The sequence below is a fragment of the Bufo bufo genome, chromosome 6 (genome assembly GCF_905171765.1).
Source record: "Bufo bufo chromosome 6, aBufBuf1.1, whole genome shotgun sequence".
Lineage (NCBI taxonomy): Eukaryota > Metazoa > Chordata > Amphibia > Anura > Bufonidae > Bufo > Bufo bufo.
The window spans coordinates 216,892,241-216,916,646 of NC_053394.1; the positions used below are offsets into that span (position 1 = coordinate 216,892,241).

At 42.4% G+C, this 24,406-nt stretch overlaps 1 protein-coding gene across 1 annotated transcript in view; it reads left to right on the plus strand.

Annotated features, from left to right (window-relative positions):
* The window catches only part of ANXA11 (annexin A11), a 96,959-nt gene that overhangs the window by 58,884 nt on the left and 13,669 nt on the right, over positions 1-24,406 (plus strand). Inside the window, exons 10-14 of the mRNA XM_040434932.1 lie at positions 2,038-2,094; positions 5,133-5,226; positions 8,109-8,204; positions 21,718-21,776; positions 23,029-23,151. Of these exons, the coding sequence (XP_040290866.1) occupies positions 2,038-2,094; positions 5,133-5,226; positions 8,109-8,204; positions 21,718-21,776; positions 23,029-23,151 (429 nt within the window). The remainder of the gene's footprint in view (positions 1-2,037; positions 2,095-5,132; positions 5,227-8,108; positions 8,205-21,717; positions 21,777-23,028; positions 23,152-24,406) is intronic.

The window sequence follows — 24,406 nt, forward strand, 5'->3', positions numbered from 1 at the left end:
TGCAATAGATTTTTATGTTTGCCTGTGTTTCCCATTTATCAGCCTATTAAAAATTCAGCAGGGCACAGAACATATCAATGCAGTGACATAAAGTTTGGATTGCTCACTAATTTTGTTAGAAGGAAAAACTCTGGGAAAAACTGAGCTTGTTGATTTTTGCAAAAAACATGTAGAATTATATCCATGGTCAGTATAAAGATTTTGCACATGAGCTATACATTTAAAGATCTGTGTAACACGTGTGTGGAAGGACATTTTTATCATTAATGTAGGAAGAGATTGTTAACAATTAGCGAGGGAGAGGTTTTCCAGGAGTTCAATATTGACGGTCTGTCCCCAGTATCTGTCATCGGTATCTGTTTATTGGGGGTCTGACTTCCCAGCACCACCACTGATCAGATGTTTGAAGAGGCTGCACCACTGCAGTGAGCACCCTCCTCGCAGCATACCAAGCACCGTACCATTCATTGTAGGCCATGTGGCCAATTAATGTGATGACACTTGTCCACTACTACAGACCATGCCACTCATCGGAGTGCATTAGCCACTTCTAGTAGCTGATCAGGGGGTGCCTGATATTGTACACATACAGCTCTGCTGCATACATATAAACACAGTGTGCTGTACACAGCTTTGCTGCACACATGGCTTTACAGCAAACACAGCACTGCTGCATGTACACACAGCTCTGCTGCATATGCATGCATACACACACAACTTTGTTGCACACACCGCTTTGCTACATGCGCACACACAGTTCTGCTGCGTATGCATGCATACAGACACTCATACACATCTTTGATAAAAACTCACATTTGTGCACTAGTGCCAGCTGTATAATGTTCCTGGTTTGGCCCCATTGTCAGGCAGGTAGAGAGAGGAGTGCAGATTCACACCTCTCTCACTGGTTGGGCATGGCACTGTACAAAAACTTTGCCAAATTATTAAAGAAGCAGTCAGGGAGTTCTAACACTGCAGGTCCTCCCTGACTGCAGACTGTAAGAGGCGGGCACTTTTTAGCAAGATTTTTTTTTCTTGCTAAAAGTGTGTCTTATAGTCCAAAATATACTGTTAATTGAAATGTATCTTACTAACACTGACCGCATGTCTGGCCTTAGGGATGCACAGGGATCCTTGGCCAAACCAGTGCCTTTTGATCAGCACAAATTTTAATATTCGTTGTATTATTTAGATGCTGCACAGCGTTTTTAGTATGTCAGATAAATTAAATGGAGCCTATCAGCACTTTTGACCATGGAGTATAAACATAACTTTTGTTGAGCTTTTCTTTTCAGGATTAGTGTGCATATGAAGTTTTATTCGCCCAGATTCTACTGCTGTAAGTGTGCAGGAGGCGAAGCTTCACTGTGAAGTGCTGTCTGGATCTAACCAGGAGACCACTACACATGATACGCAGAGGGAAAGGTCTTTGAAGCAGCTCAATACATAGAGCACCTCACAGTGAAGCTCTGCCTGCAGGAGCAGAATCTGGCAGAATAAAAATTCATATTCACACTACTCCTGATGAGCTTCACAAAAGGTAGGTTCGTTCTGCCTTTCCCAGTGCCTACCTAATGCTGTCAGCAACATGGTCAAAAGTGCTGACACTCTACCTTTAATGTGTGGAGCTTTTATTTGATCACTGTTTGCCGATCTTAATTGAGCAGTGTCTTGTATATTGCATATACAGTTTATGCATTTACACTGTATAGTATATTTTTTAGATTACATTTTTAGACAGCTATGTGGAAATGCTACTTAAACACAATACTGTGTGGTATGTTTATTTGTAGACTATATAACAGTACACCATATCGGGAGGGGGACATAAAAACATAACAAAGAGCACCATTTAAAATAAGGCCAGTCCTTTCTGAAAATCAGGCTTAATCATTTTAGTACAGCCTGCCATAATGGAGAATTACTGAAGGTGACAGTGTCACTTATGTGACAAGATGTTCCCTAGTTAGGATATGCTATCCCTTTTATTATTATATTTTGAGTTCACCAAGTGTTTTTTTTTTTTTTACTCTCCAGGGGAACAGAGATGAGAGCGCCCATGTAGATATGTCACTGGTCCAGCGTGATGTACAGGTGAGAACATGGATGAATTTTTATTATTATTGTTCTCTGGAATAGGTAGTGCTCATTCAGCCTTTTATGGCATTTCTCCAGGCTGTGCCATAAATATTTAATAAATGCAGATCCCAGAGGAGTCATGAAGGTTATGGAAACAGCTAAGCACACTTACTTTGCGTTTCCATATCTTTCCAGATGTATGAGGAGGCTGCTGTTAAATGGTCACCTCTCCATCCATTCTCTGTTGGTCACCTCAACAGATGGAACAGATGTCAGGGAACTCCCATTCTCCACATGTGTCCAACCGTAGCTTAACATGAATTTTGTCAAGAACTGCCTCACTATACAAAGTCAATACAATATTTCAACATGCTAGCAAAATTCTTGACATCACAACCACTGAGTTAATAAATTTAGCATATGCAAGAAAGACATAAGAAAGCTTCAGTTCAAAGACGAGCAACTAATGTAATAAATAGAATAATTGGACTACAATACCCCAAAAGAATATCTAAATTAGGGTTATTTAGTTTAAAAAGAAGGCTGCTGAGTGACCTAAAAACTATGTATACATACAGCCATAAGAAAACAAAGTACAACCTCTTTGAATTCTTTTACGTATCAGAACAAAATAAAAAAAATCTGGTCCTTAGAAAGTCTTCCCATTAGATAAATACATCACATCACAAATACAACACATCAGACATTACACAGTTAAGCCGGTATTACACTGCCCAATTTTTTGGTAGATGATCGCAGAGCGTTCGTATGAACACTTGTTAACGATCATCTTGCAGTGTAATACTGCCGCCGATTGCCCAATGAACGAACAAACGCTCCATCATCGGGCAATCCTAGTCTTTTGACATGTGAAAAAAATGATCGTTTGCAGGTGTCAGATCGTGGTGTCTAATAACGATCTGCCGCCGTCAAACCACACAGCGTGGGGACGAGCGATGAGGAGATCACTGCATGTAATAGCAGCAGTCTGTTTCTGAGCAGGTGATTGCCGGGAGGGAACTCTTCCCTCCTGACAATTGTCTGCCACATTAATGCTTACATAGGAATTAAGAGGGTTACTAGCAGACAGGTGCTGCTAATTAACTTAATTGTGACCACCTCTATAAAAGCACAAGTTTTGGCAGTCATGCATGTGCTAATATAATGCCAAGAAGGAAAGACATCAGCAATAATTATAGAGAAGCAGTCGTTGCTGCCCTTCAATCTGGGAAGGGTTAATAGACCCTTTCCTATAGCTGTTGTAGAAGTCAGTGTGGGTACTCATGACTGTATCAAAGCCCGACGCAGTGATCTCACCCAGGACTGCAACTATAACAAGGGGACATTTTCTACACCTAGAGGAAAGAAGGTTTCTACACCAACACAGAAGTTGATTCTTTACTGTAAGAGCAGTGAGACAATGCAACTATATAGAAGGTGAAGAATTCTGGAGAAGGGTCATTGATCCAGGAAGTTATTCTGATGGACATATGGACTGAACGGACATAGTTACATAGTTAATACGGTTGAAAAAAGACATAAGTCCATCAAGTTCAACCAAACAAACTTTGGTTTGTCTAAAGTGACAAAATTTGCAATTCTTTAACTTTTTCCAACACCCTTGCCACTTTCCAAAAAGTGGGTGGGAGGAGGCAGGCTGCAGGCAGGATCTCTACAACCCCAACTCATTTAACATTATGTGTGCCAGAAAACTGGCATCCATTACACCAGAAATTGAGTCCAGCTCCTGGAGGCCTGACATCTTAATAATTTTGGCGCATCTCATATTAGACCAGGACAAATTAAGACTGGCATGCACAACACCAGTCTTAATAAATCCCCCTCTGTTACTGTGTTGCATCTTCTTCAAGTCTGGTTATCTCGATATCTGGTTATCACATCTCATGGTAAGTCGTACCAAAAGAAAAGGAAGGATACATCTACAAATGCTTGTCCCATAGGCGGGCACATGCCATAGACATGTATGATGAGATGGGAAGGTACTTTTCTTGGTTCTCTAATTACTAATGCACTACTTACCTGAGATAACCTTTATCTTTTAGCTTTTAAAGAGAACCTGTCACCTCCAACAAACATTCCAAGCCGGCAGCAGTACCTTAGAGTAGCCAGCAGCATGTTTGTAACGATCATTTTGTTCCTGCAGGCAGATGAAGCAGAAGCTGTAAAAACATTGTTTTATCCTCTGCCGGCGCGCTTCTCTAGTCAGGCTTGAAGTCACGGAGGCGGCGGCCTCCTTGCTTCAAGTCACAGTAACCACGCCCCCTTCCCTGTGACTGACAGCCGGCAGTTCGTCAGAGCCAGCTGAACTGTCGTGCATAAGCACTGTCAATCACAGGGAAGGGGGCGTGGTTACCGTGACTTGAAGCAAGGAGGCCGCTGCCTCTGTGACTTCAAGCCTGACTAGAGATGCGCGCGGGAAGGGGATTAAAGATCGTTTTTACAGCTTTTCCTTTATCTGCCTGCAGGAAGAAAATGATAGTTACAAACATGCTGCTGGCTACTCTAAGGTACTGCTGCCGGCTTAGGATGTTTGTTGGAGGTGACAGGTTCCCTTTAAGACCTTGTATTTGCAAATCCATAGTGAATTAATGTACACTGAATGAGTTTGCAGACATTTGGCATTTTTCCACTTTTCTACTTAAGATTCATGAGTAATATTTGCCAGCAGGAACCACTGAAAGATTTGTGTTCATTCTCCAGTATTTGAGAGCAGTCTGATGCTTTTGGGCGTTCCCACCTTTTGGTGCTGTTTTATCTGTAGACAAGCCGGACATCTGCTGCAGGTTGGCAACAGTTTCTTCTGCACCTCTGGGTGTTACCCTGAAGAGTCAGTGAAGGCTGTAAACCAACTCTATATGGATTTTCAACACCAGAAGGAAGTGATGCTAGGTTTTTTAACTGAATTGCTGATCACTTTATTGTGATCATAAAGCATCAATGTGATATTGCTGCTTGTCACTTATCTAGGATATGTTTCTGTTTTGTATATGGACATAAGTATGTCTTTTCTCTGTGTTTGTGTGTGTTTATAGGAGTTGTATGCAGCTGGAGAGAATCGTCTGGGAACAGACGAGTCTAAGTTCAATGCCATCTTGTGTTCACGCAGTAGGGCACACCTTAATGCGGGTAAGGAAAAGTATTGTTTTGTTCGCTAATAAAAACTGTGTTTTTTTTTATTTTATTATTAAAAGAACACAAAATTAGAAAACACCCAAGAAAATAAAACAAGCGTAACAGTTCCTCCCTTAATACCACTCTCTCTTGTGATCCTTTCTCATTTCAATGCAAACTGTGAAAAATATAAGATTTTTTTCTATATGTGCCCGAGGAGATCAGGCACACCATACAACCTGTAGTCCAACAGAATCAGTGTTGTCATTTTATCTTTGCTTTTGATATAAGTAAGGGATTGATGTGTCACAAAATGGCTGCTGTTTATTTTTCCATATCTTTAAGTATAAAAAAAAATGGTCCTTTCATTTTCCAAAGGAGCTCTGAAATTGAAAGGTGGAATCTGATTGGTTGCTATGGGCAACTAAGGCCATTTTCCTTTTCATCAGTTTTGATAAATCTCCCCCTTTATGTTCTGTAGATATCATTTCTAAGCAGTCATGTCATTCTCACAGTCAGGATTACAATGACAGATAACACCACTGTTGGAGGCTGATAGCCAAGGATCTACCATTCAGAATACAATAGATACTGGAAACGGCTAACTTCCTCCCTACACAGTGACCTTTACACATGTGCAATCAGAAAGAAAAACAGATTAGATAAAGAAGATAGTCTAGTATCCAGTGTATAATAGAAAAAGAATCACTTTACCACGCGCTCCCATCTAAAGCATTTATGGCATATCCTCAGGATTAGCCATTAACCAGCAGTATGCAGTGTGTGCATTTAAAGGCCCCATAGGTCACATTGTTTATACTAGGCTCTAGCTGAAAGTTATGCCCATCAGATTAATGGTTAACCTGTTAGGGCTAATTCACATCTTCAAGCAAATAAAATTAATAAAAAGGATAGTCAAATGATGCAACGTCGCTTATTTAAATTTAATGGAAGAAAATGTAGTACCTTGATTTGCTCAGCGCATTGTGTTTTGTGGTCCCATATCAGCCAGAGTATAGGTGGTTATGTGTCAGATCTGATATTTCAGGATAAGGTTATTCAGAATGAGCTGCTGTGCGTGTACATGAGGAATACCACTACTTCTGGCCTTTATATGACTTGTAGCTAACATTTCTAGCAGTCCGTCTGTAATTCTAAACGTTATGAGCTGGTGGATGGAGACTAGCTGGAAAAATGTCTGCCCAGATAAACAGGGCATCCTGCTTCCCAACTCTCTGTAGCACACCCTCAGAAACAACAGCAGTAATGGAGGGCAGTAAATGGCAGAACTAAGTGGTTTCGATATACTGACAGCACTTAATTCAGATAGTAGATCACTCACTATTAAGCTTTAGTCTCTGTCTTTGCCTGTCTCCAGCTACCCCTCCATGCTTCTCCCCCTCCACTATGCAGGGGTGGAATTTAAAGTGGCCCTGGAAAAAAAACTAAAAGTGGCCCCATGTTGTCGGCAGGTCCAAATTGACAAAAGGCAGAGCCAATAAAAGTAGGCAGGGCCAGCAATACTGTAGTGCAGTACACAATACTGCCGCCATCACTGTCCTGAGGATGACAATACAGTTAAATGCAGGAGGGCAGTTTCTGTTGCCAGCCAGGTGCATAAGTACCTGATTCTGTAGATCTATGGCCAGTCTGCCCCTGCTACTGTGTACTCATCCTTCAGCAAGCTTGCAGGGGTTGTCCGCTTTTCTAATATTAATGACCAATTCTCAGGAAAGGTCATAATTATCAGAGCGGAGGGGGCTTGACTCCCAGCATCCTCGCCGATCAGCGGCTTGAAGAGACCGCAGCGCTCGTACTAGCACTGCCCTCTCTTCACTGTTTACCTGCTTGCCATCAACGTCGCAGCGGTGAGTAGGTGTAATTACAACTCCGCCATGCCCATTCACCTCTATGGGATGGCTCTGTCCTATTTACTTAAATAGCAAGGAGCCATTCCATTGAAGTGAATGGGACGGCCTAGTTGTAATTTTACCTGCTCACCGCTGAGATGTTGACGGCAAGCAGGTAAACAGTGAAGAGAAGGCAGTGCTAGTACGTGCGCTGCGGTCTCTTCAAACCGCTGATCGGCGAGGATGCTGGGAGTCGAGCCCCCTCCACTCTGATATTTATGACCTTTCCTGAGAATTGGTCATTAATATTACAAAAGCGGACAACCCCTGCAGTGTTGACGGCAAACAGGTAAACGTTGCACAGAAGGCAGTGCTCGTACTAGCGCTGCAGTCTGTTCAAACAGCTGATTGGCGAGGTTGTCGGCAGTCGGCCCCCTGCTGACCTGATATTGATGACGTATCCTGAGGATAGGTTATCAATATTACAAAAGCGAACAACCGCTTTAAGGCCCCCAAGGGTCGACTGTGCAGTCTATTATCAAGAACGAAACATTATTTTCAGGTAGCTGCCTGCTCATCAGAGGAGGCGAAAGCTGTATTTATGTGCAGCAGTCATGTCCCCTGTATGGAAGTGAGTATTGCTACTGCAATCGCTCATCATCATACAAATTCATTGTTTCTGGGCAGCAGATCACTGTTTCTGGGCAGCAGATCATGCTGTGTAAACAATGATTTTGGTGTCTGAATCAACAATGCTTTCTCCCAATAAACAAGCGTTTGCTATTCTTCCATACCTCTCCATACACTTGTACACTTAGGTTAAGCAAGTGAAAAAACGTACCAAAAAAAGCATCTAAAAAAAATATTTTAGTGCTGCTTTCGCAAGAAGAAATTATAAATATGCCTCTAAATATTTGCATGGATGATACAGGGAGCTGTTTCTTCTTAATAATCAGAATATAAATGTATTACCATAATAAAGCATATATAACCAAATGCCAGTATTCTACTGTGTTCATTTATTACATATACGGTTTCTCGCCTCAGTTTTCTCCGAGTACCAGAGAATGTGCAACCGGGACTTGGAGAAGAGTATCTGCCGTGAAATGTCCGGGGATCTGGAGAGAGGCATGCTAGCAGTGGGTGAGTGACTTATTATTAAGCACATCTGAGGATCCGAGCTAGAAAGAGCTTATACAAATATCCCTGTCATCTACAGATATCTGTAAAGTAGACACTATACAGACCATGCGTTGCAGATTTCAGAGAGTTGTGGAGAACAACTTAAAGAGATATTCCGGTTGTAATAAGTTATCCCATATCCACAGTATAGGGCATAACTATCAGATTGGTGGGTGTCCTACTGCTGCACTGTACTCAGCTATCTCTGGCGCTCCCATAGAAATGAATGGCACGCTTTGCCGACCAACCGCTCTGTCCATTACAGGGCGGCTCCAAAGGGTACGGGGCCCCTCGTGATCGGTGGGGGTCCCATCCTCTATCTTGTTGATTGGGAATAACTTGTTATAACTGGGATACCCCTTTTAAAGGGGTTCTCCGGGAATAAAGAAAATGAAAATACTTAAATATTTATTATAACTATATTCTCAAATGCCTTTCATTAGTTATAATGCCTTGTTTTGTCTGGGGAGTAATCATCAGTGGAAATAAAATGTCCGCCGTCCTATTAGTACACATAAAACCTGTTCTATTCACACAGCAGGACAAATTACTTTACAACACTGAGCTAAAGAGCTGCCTCATCCTCCTCTCTGCTCATTAGGGATTATGATCCTGAATACAGCTGATAAGATCTTCAGCTGAATCTCTGTAGGAAAGAAGTTCATGAGGAGACATGAAGAACAGAGAGGAGGGTGGGGATAATGAGCAGCAGCAATTGTATGCAGTCTCCATTGCCACAGTCTATCCTGTCCGTTTTCTCTGTACTTCATGTCTCCTCATGAGCTCCATTCTAAGGCTACTTTCACACTAGCGTTAATATTTTCTGGTATTGAGATCTGTTATAGGGTCTCAATACCGGAAAAAAACACTTCAGTTTTGTCCCCATTCATTGTTAAGGGGACAAAACGTAATTGAACAGAACGGAATGCTCCAAAATGCATTCTGTTCCGTTCTCATACCGGAGAGCAAACCGCAGCATGCTGTGGTTTGCTTTCCGTCCTGGGATGCGGAGCAAAACGGATCCGTAATGACCCACAATGCATCGCTGTCGCTAATCAGCACTAGTACTATATAGTATCTGTAAGTGATCAAGACTGATCGCAATCAGATCTATATCAGTACATTAGGGTCACCTTAGGCTCTACAGAAAACGCAGTGTTCGGCTGATCAGGCCTAATCTTGTGCCCACACTTGCGTTCAGTCCGCCCCACCGCAGAGACAGAATTTTTTTTTTCTGATCACTGCAAAAACACCGTAAAATCGCTGCGGCGCTATAAAGATCACTTTTGAGCTTTTTGGATCTTTATTAGCGATCGCAGCTTTACTTCGCAAGCACTACTTTTTACTAGGCAGGTTTGCTCTTTTTCCTGGGTAGTCTCAGAGGAATACCCCCTAAATTTAGTTAGCCCAAAATGTCAAAAAAGGGGTATTCCGCTGAAGAGGCCTACAGGATTCTGGCCCTGATGGATGAAAGCGATGGGGACGCCTCACCAGCTGAATCCAGTGGTTCAGAATATGAACCTGTAGATAGCAGTGGCACTCTAACCGCTAGCGAAGATGATGAGGTTAAGGTCCCTGCTATGGTCAGGAGTATCCGACCCCATGTCAGTGTTCTGCATACCCCGCGTGATGAGCCTTATTTGCAGCAGAGTGGTGCTAGCGCTGATCTTTTTTATGGTGCGGCATACACCAGCACCGCAGCACATCCTGGACCTTCTACCAGCACTGCCGTATTCCCTGGTGAAGTGGCGAGCACCAGAAAGCAGTTCAAGCTGGTACGGTGGCATGTGCAGTAACTCCCCCATCAGCCCTCGAGTTTTTTGAGCTGTTCTTCACCGCGGATCTCTATGACTTAGTTGTGGCAGAAACCAACCGCTACGCCACACAATATATAACCGCCAATCCGGAAAGCTTCTATGCCCAGCCTTTCCGGTGGAAACCAGTCACAGTTTGCGAATTTAAAATATTCTTGGGCCTTATCCTCAGCATGGGTCTAACTAAAAAAAATGTATTGCGGTCCTATTGGTCTAAAGACCCAATACATTACATGCCCATGTTCTCTGCTGCTATGTCCAGGGCACGTTTTGAGGTCATCATGCGCTTTATGCATTTCACTGACAATAAAACCTGTCATCCCAACAGGCCACCCTGCTTATGACCGGCTCCATAAAATTCGGCCCCTCATAGACCATTTGTCATCCAGGTTTGCAGATGTGTATACCCCCAATCAGAATATCTGCATAGACGAGTCCCTTGTACATTTTACCGGGCGCCTTGGCATCAAACAGTACATCCCCAGCAAGCGCGCCCGCTATGGGGTCAAACTGTATAAGCTCTGTGAAAGGGCTACAGGCTATACATATCGTTTTAGGGTCTATGAGGGAAAAGACTCAAAACTGGAGCCAGTCGGATGCCCTGACTACCTGGGGAGCAGTGGCAAGATTGTCTGGGACTTGGTGTCACCCTTACTCCACAAGGGGTTCCACTTATACGTGGACAATTTTTACACAAGCGTGGCCCTCCTTCGGCACTTACATATAGTCGGAATTCAATGCTGTGGCACCGCGCGACCTAGTCGCCGGAGCTTCCCTCAACAGCTCGTTAATACCCGACTTGCACGGGGGGAGAGGGCTGCCTTGTGTGACCAAGAACTGCTCGCGGTGAAGTGGAGGGACAAGAGGGACGTTTACCTTCTGTCCACCATTCACGCAGACACGACTGTACAAATTGAAAGGGCAACTGGAGTCATTGAGAAACCCCTCTCTGTCCACGACTATAACCTTCACATGGGAGGGGTGGACTTCAATGACCAGATGTTGGCTCCCTATTTAGTGTCCCGCCGCACCAGACGCTGGTATAAGAAGGTGTCTGTTTATTTAATTCAATTGGCTGTGTATAATAGTTTTGTTCTCTACAGTAAGGCTGGGAGAACAGGATCCTTCCTAAAATTCCATGAAGAGATCATTTCGGAAATCCTGTATCCAGGAGGGTCCGTGCCCCAAGTCCCTGATGTAGTGAGCCGGCTACATGGCAGACACTTCCTGAGTGTCTATCCTGGTACCCCAACTCAACGTTCCCCAAAAAAAAGATTTTGTGTCTGTAGCAGGGGTGGAATAAGGCGTGACACCACAGTTTTTTGTCCTGACTGTCCTGACCAGCCTGCCCTATGCATGAGTATGAGTACCACACACAGGTACACTATTAGTGTAGGGATCGCGTGACACAGGACAGGCACACAGGGGTCTTAGGGCCCTTTCACACAGAGCTGCTACAAACCTCTCCTTTCACCTGGGACAAAGTGCATAATGTACTTCGCTACATCTCTGGGCGATTTGCGGTTTACACATTGTCCCATGGGGAAGGAGAGGTTTGTCCTCTAAAGGTAAAAAAAATAAAAAATAAATCACAGGTAAGCAAAAAAGTTAATGTTCTGTTTCAAATGTTATATAAATTTTATAAAAGTTGATGTTAACAAATTTATTGCGTTGCTGCCTGTTGTTTTTTTTTTTTTTAGCTTCTAGGTGGACCAAGCGATCAACCAGCTGCAGCACTGATGTGCATTCTGACAGAAGCATTGCGCTGCTGTCAGATTACACAAAGTCGGTGTATGCGGCGCTGCAAGATGAGATTTCTCCTCTGCAGTAAAAAAGATACGTTTGCCGAGGCTTATGAGCTGAGGGGCGGTGTTCATATGCTTTGGCAAACACTTTGTATAAAAAAAAAAAAAATTCTGGCAATGATTTATTCATCCACATCGATTGATGTGAATGGAGAAATCGGGTTTGCCAGGGCATAAGAGCTGAAGTGGGTTTGGATGTTGGGCGGAGCTCCTATGTCCTGGCAGACGCCTTTCCCCTCTTTTTTTTTTTTTTGCACATTTTTAGATTTTTTCATTCACATTGATCGATGCGAATGAAGAAATCTGTGCCGTTCATTTTTTCCCAGAGGCTGAACGGAAAAAGAAATCTCATTACCCGTATGCTCAATATAATGAGAATAGCAGAAACTCCTAATGCTGGCCATACATGTAATGATTGTGGAGACCCTCAAATGCCAGGGCAGTACAAACACCGCACAAATGACCCCATTTTGGAAAGAAGACACCCCAAGGTATTCGCTGAGGGGCATATTGAGTCCATGAAAGATTGAACTTTTTGTCACAAGTTAGCGGAAAGGGAGACTTTGTGAGAAAAAACAAAAAAAAATCAATTTCCGCTAACTTGTGCCAAAAAAATAAATCTTCTTTGAACTCGCCATGCCCCTCACGGAATACCTTGAGGTGTCTTCTTTCCAAAATGGGGTCACATGTGGGGTATTTATACTGCCCTGGCATTTTAGGGGCCCTAAGGCGTAAGAAGAAGTCTGGAATCCAAATGTCTAAAAATGCCCTGTGAAATCCTAAAGGGTACTCCTTGGAATTTGGGCCCCTTTGTGCACCTAGGCTGCAAAAAAGTGTCACATATGTGGTATCGCCGTACTCAGAAGAAGTAGGGCAATGTGTTTTGGGGTGTCTTTTCACACACACTTTTTAATTTTTTTTATACAAAGTTGTCAATTTACAGAGATATTTCTCTCACCCAGCATGTGTATATGTAAAAATACACCCCAAAACACTTTGCCCTACTTCTCCTGAGTACGGCGATACCACATGTGTGACACTTTTTTGCAGCCTAGGTGCGTAAAGGGGCCGAAAGTCCAACGAGTACCTTTAGGCTTTACATGGTTGCCCACAATTTAGCCCCTCCCAAAATGCCAGAACAGTAAACACACCCCACAAATGACCCCATTTCGGAAAGTAGACACCCCAAGGTATTCACTGAGGGGCATAGTGAGTCCGTGGGAGATTTTTTATTTTTTTGCCAGAAGTTAGCAGAAATGGAAACTTTATTATTTTATTTTTTTCCTCAGAAAGTGTCATTTTCCGCTAGCGTGTGAATTTTTTTTTAATCATACATAAACTCACCATGCCCCTCCGCGAATACTTTGGGGTGTCTTCTTTCTAAAATGGGGTCATTTGGGGGGTATTTATACTATCCTGGCATTCTAGCACCTCAAGAAACATGACAGGTGCTCAGAAAGTCAGAGCTGCTTCAAAATGCGGAAATTCACATTTTTGTACCATAATTTGTAAACGCTATAACTTTTGCGCAAACCAATAAATATACACTTATTGGATTTTTTTTTTATCAAAGACATGTAGCACAATAAATTCTGACACAAACTTGTATAGAAATGTAATTATATTTGAACAATTTTACCCAAAAAAATTTAAAAATACACTTTTTTTGAGAAAATTGCGGTCTTTTTTTTATTAATATCAGAAAAACTAAAAATCTCAGCAGCAATCAAATACCACCAAAAGAAAGCTGTATTTGTGAGAAGAAAAGGAAGTAAAATTCATTTGGGTGCCAAGTTGCATGACCGAGCAATAAACCGATAAAGTTGTGAAGTGCCGATTTGTAAAAAAGGGCCTGGTCACTAGGGGGGTATAAACCTGTGGTCCTTAAGTGGTTAAAGAGATTCAGCTGAAGATCATATTAAACTATATTCGTGATCATAATCCCTGACAAATAGGAGAGGAGAATGAGGCAGCTCTTTAGCTCAGTGTTGTGAAGTAACTTGTCCTCCTGTGTGATTAGGACAGGTGTTGTGTGTACTAATAGGACGGTGGCCATTTTATTTATCCTAATGATTGCTCTCCAGACAAAACGAGCCAGTATAACTAAAAAAGGTATTTAGGAATATATATATATAATAAAGTAATATTTAAGTATTTAAATTTTCTTAATTCCCGGAGAACCCCTTTAAGGGCAGCCTTCTCTGTATTGACACCCAGGTGGGAGCAGCAGTGGGAGAAACAGTTCATTGGCGGGGTCTTGCACCTCTGCTGATCCTGGAATACCACTCTTATTCAAAATTGACCAGAATTTGAAAAGATGTTTCCTTCGTTTTGTGACTCCATGTATTATCACTAAATTTATCACAGAAGCTGAATGAATATTTTAAAGGGTTATCTACTTGGCAGTCTGTTATGCCCTTTGCTAGCAGTGTAAATGGTCCAATTGCGGGGGCAGTTTCAGTATACTGTTGGGCACTCTGACCAGTTGATTTATGGAATACAGGCTGCCATTAATTGCATTTGCATTCTGCTAGCAACATTTGCAAGACAGAAATTTTATATACTCTGTAGGCTATTGGTAAATTTTTGGCCTCTTTTTTTCTAGGCTGATGTATGATTTTTTTGCATATATGTATGGTCTCAGTTTATAACTAGTTTGTTGATATTATTGCCGGTAATCTCTCTCTTTCTTGCTTTGATCACATATTAGCTTCCAGATGATGTCTGGTAATTCTTAGACTGCCAATAACTTCCAGGTGTCATTGACAGTATTGCAAGGATCCATTGTGTTCTGTGTCCATGCATGTATGGTTGCTGTGCTGTGTCTTTTACATGCTCATCCTCTTCAAAACTCCACATTTTTCCCATTTTACAGTATTTTTGGGAGGATTTTCTAAAATGCCATGGCTTTAAATGTGCCATGAACTTTATTTAATTTAGTTTTTAGAAATCATTTTACCCTTCATGTATATCTCAAATTCAAATAATATGAAATATAGTTATTTAAACGCTTATCTTGCTTCTAAAACAAAGAAATAAAAAAGACGCAAATGCTATAGAATAACAAAAACACAATACTTGCTCTTCAATCCCTCGTTGATCCAAAATTGATGGTCCTTTGAGGCCCAGCTGCCTGTAAAGAGAGGCACTGCCAGAGCATCATCACTGGATTGGCAGGGAAGTGAAGAGGTAAGCAGTGATTTGTTTTTTCATTTTATTGCATTTGCATTTTATTTATATAATCTTTTAATTTCCATATTTAGTTTTTTCAAAATGAGACAATCCCTTTAAAGTGCAGTGATGACATCCAGTGTCCCTGCAGTGTTGACATCCAGCTCAACTTGCTGCTTGTGGCCATGTTCATGCTGAAGCCATTCATTGGCTGCAGCAGAGTATGTGACTATGCCCATATTGCGCAGGATGTCAGTACTGCGGGGACTGGAACATGAGCACAGTAGAGGCAGCGCGGAGGACTGGAGCGGCAGGGAACACATAAGTATGAATCTAGAGATGCAGACTGTGTGCACTTGCTAAAAGCTTATTTTCCCCAGAAAAAACCCTTTAATGCATTACATATTTTGAGAATTTCCCAATATATAATTGCCAGTGAATTACTTGAAGTGCAGGGATTTAGGCAACAGAGCAAAATCAATAAAATTTCAACATATTTGATGCATTTAATGTTCTGCTAAACACTACTAATAAGGATAGGGTAATTTACGTTCGAATTAGATTCATGAATTCTCAGCCTGAAAAAACGTTTAAACAAAAATAATAAACTTTTAATAAAGATCTTTTTGTAAAACATTCTCGGGGCTGACAACACCCTCTACAGTCTAAAACAGGCAAACAGGAAACCTTGCATGTGCAGAGGGATTTACAGAATTACCATACACATCAATGGTGTCCTGATTAATGATCTGTGGTATCCTGTCATTAGATACATTCACCTATTTTGTATCAGTGAATTTATAACAAGCTCACAGATCACATGAGCCACTGCAGGTCAACATGCTAGGTGCACAGCAAGCCCACTGATAATATCACTTCCCAGTGTCTATCCATTCATCTGGGTGTAAGGGAGGCGCTGGAAGAGCACTGTAAATGGACTTATGGCAGTGTTACACGTAACTGTTGTCTGCACTGCAGATGAATAGCTAGCAACGCTATAGGTCACTGCCGTCTGTCCTAGCTGGCGTGGACTCAGTTTAGGTAGCACACGCTAATTCACACTGCAGGTAAGTATCTGGCAATGTTATAGGCAGCTGCCATCTGCCCTAGCTGGCGTGGACTAAGGTTGGATAGAACACGCTCATTCACACATAATGCGCTCAGGCAATTGCTATCTGCCCTGGCTAGCGTGGACCTGGTTCAGATACCACTCATCATGCGCTCGACGCGTTTATGCGTGGAGAAACCTCTCACGCTTCATCAGGAGCCCAAAAATGTAGTGGCACACTAAACAATTACATAGCCGCAATGTAGCGTGCATGTTTCGGCGCTGTAGTGGCCGCGAGCATCCTAGTACACGCCAGACTGAAATAATGTCAGCCCCTCCTACCAGGGGTGGGTATCGGCGCAAGATGCGAATCACGGATATGGGCGCGTCCTCCGACACGCCCCCCAATTCAGCCATCACGCAGATATGGTAACACAGTCCGAAAGGGAGCACGCATGCGCATTGAAGGTACGGGGGAATCAAGATCGCGGCGTGATAAATGATCAGATATATCGACAATGTATTTGTACTGTGGAAAGGGACACAAGATACATTTGTCCAATTTGTAACTGCACTGAATGTGAATGAGCTGGGTCTATTCTTTACATCAGAGATCAACGAGCATGAAATCATTTTCCTAGATCTTACCATTTCTCGGGGGACAAAAGGCAGAATTGTCACCAATCTGTTCAACGGCAACAAATAGTCTCCTGCGTTGGGACAGTGGACATCCTTTTGCACGCAAGAAAGGGATCCCAAAGGGACAATATTTGAGGGCAAGAAGGAACTTCTGAACTAGGTGATTTTAAAAGAGCTGCTCGTGATCTTAGATCCCGGTTCAGTGACCAAGGATACCCACAGGAAATTCTGAAACAGGCTTTCCACCAATCTGTGTGTGTCAAAAGGGAACAACTTTTAAGTCCTAAAGTAACAACACAGGACGAATCCCCCCCAAGAATAATAGGCACCTATGACAAAGCAGATTCGAGAGATTTTGCAGATACATTGGTCAATTTTACAATCTGACCCTGACATAGGAAGTTTCGTACCCACACGTCCACTTGTCACCTATCGACATAGTTCAAATCTATGTGATCATTTGGTCCACAGTTTCTATCAGGAACCGACATCGGCAACATGGCTAAAAAATTGCCTTATGGGTACGTTTCCTTGTGGCTCTTGTGTGGCATGCAACAACATAAGGGAAGGCGGGTTTACAAGCTCTGTTACCAATGAAAGATCAGGTCTTTAATTAATTGTAGATCCACAGAGGTGGTGTATTTGCTTACGTGCCAATGTGGACTACAATATGTGGGCAAGACTAAGCGCGAGCTACGCAAACGAATTGGTGAGCATTTGTTGGATATTAAAAACAACCGTGAAACATCGGTGGCACGTCATGTATGTGATCATTATGACGGTAACCCAAATGCTATTACATTTCAAGGGATTGACCACGTTAAAAGATCCATGCGCGGAGGCGACATTGATGTGACACTACTCTATAAGGCAGCGGTGGGGAACCATTTTGCTGCCAAGGGCCATTTGGATATTTGTAACATCATTCGGGGGCCATACAAAATTCTCAATAAAAATTTTTTACTGCTGTATTTGGTCAAACATATAATTGACTTAGGGATAAGTTACAGAAATTGCACTTCAATTAAAATAATCTAGAGGGCTGTATTTTTGCAGCACAAAATAGCGCCTGCACTATATATATACAGTATATTACATACAATACAGGCGCCATATTGACCACACATAGCAGTCTAATTTTTAAGTTCAGAATGTTACTTATTTGACATTAATGGCAGGAAGCTAAACCCAGGGGGTCCAGAGAGGGGTTCACCCAGCTTTCACTCTCCCTGCCTCTTTCTTCGCAACTGTCCCTGCCTTTGTCCCTTTCTCAGCAAAATATCTGCCCCCACCTCCATCAGCCTGAAATCAGCCTCCTATCAGACCCCCCAGGCCTACATCAGCCTCAGATCAGACTCCCATCAGACCTCTAAGCCTCAGATTAGACCCCAATCAGACCCTTCCTAGCTTCAGATCAGACTCCCATCAGACCCCCAGCCTCAGACCAGACCCGGATCAGACGCCCAGCCTCAGATCAGCCCCCATCAGACCCCCCAGGGTCAGATCAGCCCCTATAAGACCCCCCAGCCTCAGATCAGACCTTCATAATACCCTCCCTAGCCTCAGATCAGCCCCCATCAGACCCTCCCCAGCCTCAGATCAGCCCCCATCAGCCCCCCTAGTCTCAGATCAGACCCCTATCAAACCCCAGCCTCAGATCAGACACCCCCAGCCTCAGATCAGACCCTCCCAAGCCTCAGATCAGACCCCCATCAGACCCTCCCCACCCTCCTTTAGCCTCAGATCAGCCCCAATCAGACATCAGATCAGATACTGTATTTAAGATAAACAAATAAACTTACCTCTCCAGCTCCGTACGGCGCTGCCTCTTGGCAGATTCACTTACCCTCCCTGTTCTTCTTCCTGCCGCACTATATTGTCACCTCACACCGCACAGCGTCAGGTCATAGTGCACGTCTACGTGCACTGCGTCCTGACGCTGGATGTGTCAGGACACAGTGTGGGGCTGAAAGAAGACCAGGGAAGGTGAGGACAGCCAGTGCAGTGCTGTTCTCACCTTCCTGTGCCTCCCGTATGCTAATGACCGCTTCCATAATGGAAGGGGTCATAAGCATTTTCACATTATGTTCTGGCAGGGGGCCGGGGGCCACATGAAATGATACCGTGGGCCGCATACGGCCCTCGGGCCGGAGGTTCCCCACCCCTGCTATAAGGAGACCCAATAGTCTTTAAATTGCAGACAGTGAATCCTAAGGGACTCAATGAAGTGAACTCATATGCTTGTTTCAGCAAATAAACGACGAGCTCTTTTTGTGAGATCAATTCAGTTATATCTTTATAACAATTATATGCCGTATCACACTGCGATATCACGTATGTTCTGTCACCCTCAGTCTATCAATGTCTTTTGACATAGGTGACATACATATATTTGATGTTTGATATTATAATAACAGCTGCTTTAAGACCTTTTGGATATGTACCCTAACTGGCTTTGATGCTCACTTGGATATCTGTCTAATTTATTCTATGTCATACTGCTAACTCTCACAATTGATGTCAATATGTGGTGTTATTCCATTCTTCCTTTTGCCAACCGTATCGGATCGCCGTACCATAGTGAGTATCTCTCACTCATTTATCACGGGCCGCGATCTTGATTCCCCCGTACCTTCAATGTGCGTGCACGCTCCCTCCCGCAATGCATTACCATATCTGCGTGACGGCTGAGTTGGGGGGGCGTGTCGGAGGACGCGCCCATATCCATGATTCGCTCCTTGAGCCGGTATCTACCCCCGGTAGGAGGGGTTGACATTATTTCAGTCCGGCGTGTACTGGGCCGCTCGCGGCCAATACACCGCCGAAACACACATGCTACAGTGCGGCTATGTAATTGTGCAACGTGCCACTACATTTTTGGGCTCCTGATGAAGTGTGAGAGGTTTCTCTATGCATAAACTCGTTGAGCTCATGATGTGTGAATGAATGTGTGGGATCTAAACCAGGTCCACACCAGCTATGGCAGACGGCAATTGCCTGAGCGCATTATGTGTGAATGAGCGTGTTCTATCAAATCGTAGTCCGCGCCAGCTAGGGCAGAGGGCAGTTGCCTATAACATTGCCAGATACTTACCTGCAGTGTGAATTAGCGTGTGCTACCTAAACTGAGTCCACGCCAGCTAGGACAGACGGCCGTTACCTATAGCGTTGCTAGATATTCATCTGCAGTGCGGACAACAGTTTTGTGTAACACTGCCATAAGTCCATTTACAGTGCTCTTCCAGCGCCTCCCTTACACCCAGATGAATGGATTGACACTGGGAAGTGATATTATCAGTGGGCTTGCTGTGCACCTAGCATGTTGACCTGCAGTGGCTCATGTGATCTGTGAGCTTGTTATAAATTCACTGATACAAAATAGGTGAATGTATCTAATGACAGGATACCACAGATCATTAATCAGGACACCATTGATGTGTATGGTAATTACCTAAATCCCTCTGCACATGCAAGGTTTCCTGTTTGCCTGTTTTAGACTGTAGAGGGTGTTGTCAGCCCCGAGAATGTTTTACAAAAAGATCTTTATTAAAAGTTTATTATTTTTGTTTAAAAGTTCTTTCAGGCTGAGAATTTAATGTTCGACTGATAGAATTGGAGGTAGCCATTAACTACAGTCTGCATTCTGCGAAAAGGGCAGAGGGTTTAAGCTGGCCGTCACTGACTGTTCTCCTTTATTACCCATATTGTTCCTACTTGTAATGGCTGCAATTTGGTTAATGTTAGGGTGTATTAGGCAGTGTCTCATAATGCAGTTCCCTACTTTATTAGTCTAAAAGGCCTTCAAAAGTGTAGCTTCACATTAAAAGGTATTTATTCAATGATGATTCTTGAAAACAAATACTTCATTATTTATTATAGTGCTTTCCTGGTACTTTAGAACTTAGGGGGTCATTTAATAAGACCGGCGTTTCAGATGCCAGTCTTAATAAACCCCTATACCTGGCAGTGGATACGCCTGTTATGAAGACAGGCCGGCCCCTTCCTAACTTCAGTAGATCCACTGCCGCTTCTAAATGTAAGACCGCTTCCGAGCTGTCTTAGATTTAGACCTTTTTCTATGCCTGAAACAGTCATAGAAGATGGTAAATGACCCCCTTTACTGTTTTATTTTATGACACTCAAAATTATTTGCTCTTTCTTCATCATATGCTTTATTTATGTTTTATACTAGTGTGAATGCAGTTAGTGAATACAAATTACAGAGAGACAGATATTGTCACAGATTTTAAATGGATTTCGCTCTATGCTTTGCAAATAGTGAAATCCGCAGAGATAATTGACTTGCTGCACATGTCAATTTATGCATGGAATATTTCAGCAGTGTGTGGATGAGGACTTTCTTCAAAATCCCATCTATCCTGCCTGCAGGTCCGGACCAAGCATCAGCAAAATTTTCACAACGTGTGCACCTATCTTAAGGGGTGTGTGTGTGTATATATATATATATATATATATATATATATATATATATATATACCGTATTTTTCACTTTATAAGACGTACTTGACAATAAAACAAAATTAAGAAAAAAATATGTTTCATCAGACCCCCCAGTGTTAATCAGACCTCAGATGATTAGTCCTCCAGTAGGCATCAGATCAGACCCCTAATATTAATCAGACCTCATATCAGACCTTCAATCTTCATCAGACCCCAATCTTCAGTAGACCTTGGGAGATCCAGTACGCTACACAATGACCTGACGTTGCACAGTGCCAAACCATTGTGCAGTACGTTCTGGAAGCTGTACACAGTCAGGACACAGTAGAGTGCAACGCCGGGGCTGGCGAAAGACCATGGAGAGATGAGTAAAGCCAGCACCAGGGGAGCTGTAGTTACCGCTACCCTACTGTGTACTAATTAGCGCTTCCGGAAGCGCTCATTAGTTTTCGCTTTTTAAAACACACTACCATTTTCCACCAAACTATTTTAGAACTGGGCTGACTTTCACATTCACTGTACTTTGTGTTTTTCAGTAAAATGCCTTAAAAACACGTCAGCTTTCTTTGCGGAACGTCTCTACAAAGCAATGAAGGTGAGTGTACAAGACTTTCTTCTAAGCATGTATCCGCTTCTGTGATAAGATGAGCCTTGGACAAAGAGCCAGTTAAAGCATCTAACCAAATAACTTTTTTTCTGAGAACATTGTACCAATATTTACAGTTTAAGAATATAGCATATTTTGTCTTAATGATGCAGACATTTTTTTTTTTCCATTTTTCTATCAACATGGGCATCATGTGGACTTTTGTGGGATAATTTGGATGCATAGTGGGGCAATTTTTTGCACAAGTCTCGGTTAGTACAAAAAAAGAGTGGACGTTCATAGCAACATAGTAACAGGACTCCTATTTCAATGCTGCCACAAACCACTTTCTTTCTTTTGAATCTAGTTCCTGCTACTTTATAATTCAGAGGTCTGTGCCACTCTGAATATTTTCCTGATGAGCCAGTAGGGTGAACATGTAGTTGAGAGAGTTAAGGCTGTATTACACAGCCCGATGTGGTTGACGGGAGGGAAGCGTTCCTTCCTGGCAATCGCCTGCTCTCTAGCAGAGGAGACCACTGGTATTACATGCAGCAATATCTGAGTGATCACTATGCCATCACTCGCCCCTATGCTGTATAGTGGTTTTCTGGCGGCAGATGGTTATTAGACGCCACAATCTTCCACCTGCAAACAATTTTTTAACATGTCAAAAGATTTGGATTGCCCGAAGATCATGTGTTTGCACGTTCATCGGGCAATCAGCGGCAGTATTACATTTCCAGATGCGTTAGTGCGAATGCACATTAGCGATTCTCTGCCAAAAAATTGGACAGTTTTAATACAGGCTTTAGGGCCTTTACGTTATGATATCAGGAAAGGTCTAGAACATAGTATCTGAGGGTCACCCTTATGTACGGCAGCATCCCTGCCAAACATAAAACTGCTAAGGGCAAGCACTGTTGTAGTATCATTAAAAGGGTTGTTAATCTTCAGGGTGGGGGTTGTTTTCGGAAGAATTCCCCATGTGGCTGTACCTGCGGAGGGAAGTATACTTACCTGCTACCTGAAGTACTTTCTTTCCACAATGGAAAATGTGTTGTGTGGGAAGGGGTAAAACAAATATATTTCTCGTCCAACATAGTGAAGGTAAAGAATGGGATTTTATCATGTGGATATGGTGACCGGACTCCTACATTTTATTTGTTTTTCTTGCTTCAATATTGCTAGTGACATCTTTATTATCAGGGTCCTCAATATCTAGAGAATGTGTCAGTTGTGCATTTGTTCTGATGTGTAGGGTGCTGGAACAAAAGACAAGACTCTGATCCGTATCATGGTGTCTCGGAGTGAAGTGGATCTGCTAGATATACGTCAGGAATACAAAAGAATGTATGGCAGATCTCTATACACAGATATCACGGTAAGAAAAGACATGTACCAATGGTGTACTTCCAATGGAGACAGTAGGATGGGGGGAGGGCAGGCAAAGCCATCCAGCCCTGTCAATTGTGTAAAATTCCCTTACGCTCGTGGCTATCACCACCACCACTATCCCTTCACATGTTCCTTTTTTTCCACAATTTGACAGTGCAACAAAACCAAAAGTTTTTCCTGTAATTTCACATACATTACGGCACAAAGGACATGTAAAAGAGGATAGTGGATGCAAAAAAGCGCAACCTTGGAATAAGCCATAAAGTAGAGGACCTTTGGGCCACCTTTGCATTATGACATATTCACAATAGGTGGATTTACTGCAGATTTTCTGTGTGGATTCCAAATGTAAGACCTGCAGTCAACTCTACAGTTAATAAAATTTATAAAACCCCATTCACACATTGTGGACAAATCAGCATGAATTTCAAATCCACAAAATAAATATATTTATAATGTCAATAGTGGAATTCTCAATTAGTGCTGCTTAAACCATAGGGTGTGATACAGAGTTGTTGAATACTATGTTGAAGCAGGAAGTTTCGGCTGCCATTAGGAATTTCAGGGCCCCATACAAGCAATTCTTATCCCTCCCCGGCCCTTATAACATTCATAGCTATAACTTTTTTTTTTTTCTTTTTTTTTTTTGCATCAGGCCATTTTGCCATACACATAAAATAAGATTTAAAAGCTATTTAAAAGCACCTTTGGGGGCAATTTTGTATTATGATTGCACTTTACTCATTTTGGATTAAAAAAAAAACACATTTTTTTATTTGGTCTTTATTAAAAAATATTCAGCCGTTCTGTCACAATGGGTTAACTGTTTATCTAGCTTTGTGAATCATACTTTCACTTTGTGCCGATCATCAAATAAACCTTATCTCTAAATTGCTAAAAGGTCATAAGCATTTATTTAAGCCATAATCATATTAGTAAGATAAGAATTGAGCTATAATGTGTTTATAAGGTCAGAGATAAGGATCCGCAGCTGACGGGCAACAGCATAAACACAGGACAGCTACTAGAGAATCTCAAGGCTGTACAGAGAAAAGGGTTCAACATTTATTAATAAAGACCAAATGAAAACAATATTTTAGCTCAAAATGAGTACCATTCAATAATAATAAAAAAAATATTGCCCCACAAGGTGTGCATAGCCTTTAAATTTATATCAAATTTTATTATGGCTTAACCACCTCCGGACCGCCTAACGCAGGATCGCGTTCCGGAGGTGGCAG